The sequence below is a fragment of the Amaranthus tricolor genome, chromosome 3 (assembly GCF_026212465.1).
Source record: "Amaranthus tricolor cultivar Red isolate AtriRed21 chromosome 3, ASM2621246v1, whole genome shotgun sequence".
NCBI lineage: Eukaryota > Viridiplantae > Streptophyta > Magnoliopsida > Caryophyllales > Amaranthaceae > Amaranthus > Amaranthus tricolor.
In genome coordinates this window covers 9,474,444-9,481,483 of record NC_080049.1, presented here as the reverse complement: position 1 = coordinate 9,481,483, position 7,040 = coordinate 9,474,444, and the positions used below count along the sequence as shown (strand labels likewise).

Sequence of the window (7,040 nt, the reverse complement as noted above, 5' to 3'; positions counted from 1 at the left end):
GTTGCAGCTAAATATTGAACAACCTTTATGTTCCTAATCGACCAAGTAGCTAGCCCCAATCGATTCCCATCTGTTTTCAAATTCGGCGAGCGTCGGACTGTTAACCAAGGGGTTCCATCTAGTTTGCCTGAATATATGCCCTTGTTCATTTCTTTTCCCGCCACACAATTTGTCCACCATGTTTTCTACGTCATTGGTAATATGCCATACGCATAATAAATGTCACACATCTACACTAAACAGAAGATTGAATATAATTAAGATATATTTAATAAATAGAACGACGATAATTAATCAATACAACCTTTTTTACCCGGTAAGACATCACGAATAGCTGCAGATAAACCCTCGTCTCGATCAGTTACGATTACGTTGGGAGTCTGAAATCTGCCAAAAATATGTCTCAATCTCTCCAACACCCATAAATATGACACAGCCGCCTCATCTCGCATCAAGCAAAACACAACCAAGAAATTGTGATTGGTTGACGTCATTCCAATTATTTCACAAAGCGGCCACTTTTGTTTGTTTGTTTTGTAAGTTTTATCTATCAACACAACATACGACCACATACGTATCATCTGGATGGATGTAGGATTTGCAAGTAATAATCTACTCAATTCCCCTTCACTATCCAAGTCTGTCCAAACTACGTATTATGCTCTATAGCCACATAAAGACAGTGTTGAAGCGAAGTCCTACCCTCCATTTCTTTTCCCCTAATTGATTGTCTTACATTATAAATTTGATTCATACTAGCAAAAAAAGCAGGAAAATTTTGTTTAACTGAGGTCATGATAAACGCAGGTTGCATGCCGGTTGCACTAAGCTCGCGTATGTGCTGCCGAATATCTACAGTCAACCTATTTGCCCTTACATGACCATCTTTGTACACTAAGAACGGGTGGTTATGTCTTCCTTTTTCACCAGGACACACCCTCACCGTCCAAGGTTTTTCCCTTGATTTACAACTACTACACACAATCATAAATTTACACCTACATGTTCTACTTTTAGAACCAGGTCGGATATCATTATCTAAGTTGTGCAAATCACCCCTAATATTACCATAGCGGTGACATCTTAAGTACAAACTAACTCTAGAACGTCCTTCATTTTGTTTATATGAAGCACGTATAAATTGAAAATCAATTCCTATTGCTATCTTATCGACCCAAGCATGTAATTCATCTACATAATCAAATTTCTTATCTGTAACAAATTTACCAGAGTAATCTACATTGTCCCCGAAGTTTTTAAAGTCCTGCAATTGCAAAAAAAAAATTTTCAATAAGTAATAAATAGTATTTAAAATAAATAGTATTACTACAGGAGAAGTACGAGAAGCTCTCAAAAAGATGGGGAGAACAAAGGCAGTCGGGCCAGATAACATTCCGATTGAGGTGTGGAGGGTTTAGGAGAAGAGGGCATTCGTTGGCTCACTAACCTCTTTAATATTATTTTGAGGACACATAAAATGCCAGAAGAATGGAGTAATAGCACACTAGTACCTCTGTTTAAGAACAAAGGAGATGCGCAAGTATGCAGCAACTATGGAGGTATCAAACTTCTAAGCCACACAATGAAATTGTGGGAAAGAGTGATAGAGGGGAGAATCAGACAGGAAATGGTGATCAGAGAGAACCAATTCGGTTTTCTGCCATGAAGGTCAACCATTGAGGCAATTCATGTTTTGAGGAGACTGAAGGAGAAATATAGGGAGTGAAAGAAATATCTACATAAGGTGTTCATTGACTTGGAGAAAGCGTATGATAGCATACCACGACGTGTCATCTGGGATAGCCTCAAGGCTAGAGGTATTTCTTCAATGTACATTGAAGCGATGCGGGATATGTATGACAGAGTTTCGACTAGCATTCAAACACCGGTGGGGATAACAGAGCCTTTTCTGGTTAAAGTGGGACTACATCAGGGATCGGCTCTAAGCCATTTCATTTTTACTGTCATAATGGAAGAGATTTCTAAATCTATTTGGGAGAAGGTACCGTAGTGCATGATTTTCGCGGACGACATTGTGCTGGTAGCAGAAACTAGAGAGGAGGTCAGTAACAAATTGGATGAGTGGAGGGAATCTTTAGAAGGCAAAGGATTGCGCATTAGCCGTACGAAGATCGAGTATTTGAGCTGTCACTTTAGCGAGACATCACCGGTAGGTGAACCAGAGGTGTCCATAGATGAAACAATTACTAAGAGTATAACCAAGTACAATTATTTGGGATCAATCATTCAAAGGGATGAGGAGATTGACGGAGATGTAAATCATCGTATACAGGTGGGTTGGCTCAACTGGCGAGCAGCCGCCGCAGTGCTATGTGATAAGAAATTCCCAAGCAAGGTAAAAGGAAAATTCTATCGGGCGACAATCAGACCTACTCTGCTATATGGGACCGAATGTTGGTCAATAAAGAAGATTTTCAAACATAAGATGGAAGTTACAGAAATGCGTATGTTGAGGTGGATGTGTGGACACACTTTGATGGATCGAATTAGAAACCAAGAATTTAGGGACAAACTAATGGTAGCCCCTATATCTAGAAAAATGCGTGAAAATAAATTGAGGCGGTTCGGTCATGTGTAGAGAAAGACTTTCGATGCCTCTGTGAGAAGGGTAGAAAACATCATAGTAGAGGGTAAGAGGAGTCGAGGAAGACCCAGGAAAACTTGGGATGAACAAATAAAAGTTGATTTGCATGAGTTAATCTTTCTGCGGACCTGATTAGGGATAGGAGCAGTTGGAGACACCATATCCATGTCTTAGATTACTGATGTCCTCTTAGTCTACCTTTTAGTGTCCTTAAGCCTCCTGCTTGTATGTTTCTTTTCTATTAGTTCTTTGTTTTCCTTTTGTATTGGTTCTACCTTTTATAGGCCTCTATGTTATCTTTCTCATGTTATCACGTCCCGTTATTCTTCGTCGAGCTGGGGGACTCCTTTGGCTGCGCTCTCCTTTATGGGTATGAGTTGCCGCCGTCTTTCTTTCCTCAGATCCTGGCCTTAGTTTTCTAAGAGTGGGATATATTGGGTAGGATGATGATGATTTAAAATATAAAATAAAACATAGATTATGTTAATAAATTATTATATAAATAAACATTAATATCAAAAATATTAAATATTAAATAAACAATAACTTAGTTTAACAATTAAAATTTCAAATAAATTAAGTAAATAATAACTTAGTTTAATAATTAAAATTTCAAATAAATAAACAATAACTTAGTTTAATAATTAAAATATACAATAAAACATAGATTAGGTTGATAATAACTTAATTTAAATAAATTACTACAAGATAAATTATAAATTAAATAAATTACTACAAGATAAATTATACATTAAATAAATTACTACAAGATAAATTATAAATTAAATAAATTACTACAACATAAATTATAAATTAAATATATTACTACAACATAAATTATAAATTACTACCATAATTTAAATAAAAATAAACAATAATTTAAATAATAATATCATAAATTATAAAATAAAATAATTTACTACAAAATATATTAAATAATAATAAAATAAAAAATAATTTAAATAAATAAGAGGAATAAAATTTTTTTTAAAAAAAAAGAAAAGAAGAGGAGGAGTCGCGCGCAACCGGGCCGCAGATGGGTCGCGTGAAACGCGCCACTGGACCACGGCTGGGTCGCGTGAAACGTGCGACTGAACCGCAGTCCGGTCGCGCGCGACTAGTGTTCATCAATTTTCTTTTTTCTAAAAACATTCGAATCGATTAAATTACTTTCACATAATTGTTTGTATTTCCACTTTACTTCTCCTAATCTAAGCCACTTTACAACGTCTCTAATGGGATCTAATAAATCACTTAATTCTTTTAATACCTACTTGCCAAGATAAGTTAATTACATAAGCATAATATCATATATGTAATAATCTACCACCTAGGATGAAACTAAAAGCAAGTTTGTCATACAAAAATTACATGCATTTAATATTTGCGAACGTGTTATCCACGAAATAAGAGAATATCTTATCTAGCAAGCTCTATTCTTTACATATCTCTATTATTCCAAATTTTATATTGTGACCATTATACTTTTCGGACATTAACAAGACAATAATTTGTTTTTTGAATAAACCAATTATGATGAACCCAGTGTACTGTCACAAACATATAAGAGTCACAATGTAGGGGAATGGACCAAATATCAGCTGTTAAGATAACCCTACCATTGAAAGATTTAAACTTTTCTAACGGTTCTTTGACGATTCAGTTCCAGGTAACTCGCTCCATGGCCATCATTACTCAATTCAGATTAAATGGTACAATTTTTAGAAAATTTTGAACCCAAAATCTCATGATCAAATCCTATAATATGAAAATTGCTTTTTTTTTACGACCCTATTCCACGACCAAATCGGTCCTCAATCTTGTTAACTATGGTTCAAACTAGAGCTGTTCATGGGTAGGTTTGGACGGGTTGCGAACTGAATTATCCCTTAAAATTTACCCCCGAATTCAAATATACAAAAGTCTGCCCGCAATTGCGGACTAATTTTTTTGTCTCAACCCGCCCGTTTTCTTAGCGGGCAAGACCTGCGGGTAAGCGGAGATTTCTTAATAAAAAGTAAAATAAATATAAATTATAAAGTTAAGTCTTAATAACAATTAAAATAATATACAATGTATTGTCCAAAATACTCCAAATATATTTAGAATCTCAAAATACTCAAATTACATAAATATATCATGTTGGATGATCTAACCAAAGGAATGTGATCATCCATTATAATTATCTTACTACAGAGTAATATAGACACTAGATGAGTAGAATAGAGTATATTTAATGTGTAATGTAGACAATAGATGAGTAGACTAGATCAACTTAAAAAATAATAGAGTTATTATTTAATAATTATATATTAAATTAAGCGGTTGGGACATTTTTTGGTGTCGCTACCCGCCTATTTATCTTGGCGGGTGGGTATTACCCGTCCAAATTTTAATTATTTTTGAAATACGTCGTCTAAGTTTGTTTTTCGAGTCGGATAGGTAGAGCCTGACGGGTAAACCGCTCATAAACAACTCTAGCTCAAACAAGTAAACTACTTTCTCTATTCCTTAAAGAAGTTCCCATTTGCCATTTTTGGTGTTCCAATTTTGTTGTTCCCATAAAAAATCTTTCTATTTATATCATAAATTTTGGACAAAAATGACCTTATTTATCCTTATTTTAATCTTTTAATAATGTTTATGGTATTCATTTATCTTCCACTAACTTTATTTTAATATTTATATATTCTTTATTGTTCCTACATGTTTTCTAAATTTTATTAGTTGTGGTCCCTAAACTTTTTCACTAACTTTATTTTAATAATTTTTTAATGATAATAATCTCTATTTTTCATTTATCAAATTTATTATTTAATAAGATAAAATATCCACTATTTAAAATATTTTATTTTTCTTAATGTCGTACATATTACTTATGGGAACTTCATTAGGGAACATATAGAGTATTAACTTGGTTATTGCTAAGAACTTGAATATTTTTTGAAATAGATGTGCAACGCGCCATTGTTTCAGCCATCAGCATCACCCGGTCACCAACTCACCTCACCTAAAACATTTTCGCAAAACTCAAAAACAAATAAAGCGGGAAAGTTTTCCATCTTGGCAATCCTCCTTCCACAATCCGTGTCAATCTTCCTTACAGCAAACACCCACCTTCGATTATTCCTTCTAATCAACGGTCCAGATCCGCTTCTCAAATTTTCCATTTTCTTTATTCCTTATAAATAATAAAAACTCAATCGCCCCCAAATTCCATTCATCTCACTTTAATCGCTTTCATCTCTAATTTTCCCGTCTGAAAAATCTTTTTCATCTCCCTTTCAATCTTCTCTCTACCCTTCAACAATGGCACGTACCAAGCAAACCGCCAGAAAATCCACTGGAGGCAAAGCTCCAAGGAAGCAGCTAGCTACCAAGGCCGCCAGAAAGTCAGCCCCAGCCACCGGCGGAGTCAAGAAGCCTCACAGATTCAGGCCTGGAACTGTTGCTCTTCGTGAGATCAGGAAATACCAAAAGAGCACTGAACTTCTCATCCGTAAGCTTCCATTCCAGAGACTTGTAAGAGAAATCGCTCAAGATTTCAAGACTGATCTCCGATTCCAAAGCTCTGCTGTTGCTGCTCTTCAAGAAGCTGCGGAGGCGTACTTGGTTGGTCTTTTTGAAGATACTAACCTATGCGCTATTCACGCTAAGAGGGTGACTATTATGCCTAAGGATATCCAGCTTGCTAGGAGAATTAGGGGTGAGAGGGCTTAATTTGGGTATCTATTGACTTAATTTTCTAGGGTTAGGGCTTTCTTGGGTGTTGAATATCTGTAGAGAAGTGTGAAATTGAAAAATCTTTAAATCAATTTGACTACTAGTTGGTAATTTTCTCTGTAATTGTGGATGTAATCTCGCTTGATCTATAGTCAATGAAATTGTTCGACATTGTTCAATATTGCTGTGGATTTAGTGTACCCTTACTCTCTAGGACGACTGGATACAATGCATCTAAAATACCATGCCAAGATAGTCATGACTTTCTTGGATTTTGTGTTTATGTATATACGGATTTCGTTTTAAAAACTGTTCGAAAAATGTTGATTGAAATAATTTAGAGCATATAAATTCAGAGTACTAGATTTTGTGGACTGACAAACAAATAAGTTTAAATAAAATTGAGCTTTATAAGTTCAACTTGATTAGGACAAATACGGGGGAATAAAAAGAACCATAAAACCATGATCTCAAGTAATAGATTTCTTAAACCTTTCAAATTGTGGACTGAGAACTGAGAAGTGCTTTAGAGTGCCCCAAAAGACAGCATATTTAGAGGTTGGATTTTGCTCCTTTATGTTGAAGATGAAAATGGCGAGGGGTTCAATGATATAAGCGGGTGATTGGCACATGGCTTTCAAGGAGTGAACGGGATTTTGGGTAAAAAAGGTTTAAGTTTTTGTTTCTTCAAATGAATGGAAACAGAGGAATG

The 7,040-nt window shown here is 35.1% G+C and overlaps 1 protein-coding gene across 1 annotated transcript; it reads left to right on the top strand.

The window, feature by feature from the left end:
* Window positions 1-5,824: 5,824 nt before the first annotated feature.
* Window positions 5,825-6,507, top strand: LOC130809484 (histone H3.2). Its single transcript, XM_057675279.1, has one exon. The coding sequence runs from the start codon at window positions 5,915-5,917 to the stop codon at window positions 6,323-6,325; it is 411 nt and encodes a 136-aa protein (XP_057531262.1). The 5' UTR covers window positions 5,825-5,914; the 3' UTR covers window positions 6,326-6,507.
* Window positions 6,508-7,040: the final 533 nt, after the last annotated feature.

Excerpts from the sequence above, each read along its gene's own strand:
- LOC130809484 (XM_057675279.1), top strand. The coding sequence starts at position 5,915 with ATGGCACGTACCAAGCAAACCGCCAGAAAATCCACTGGAGGCAAAGCT.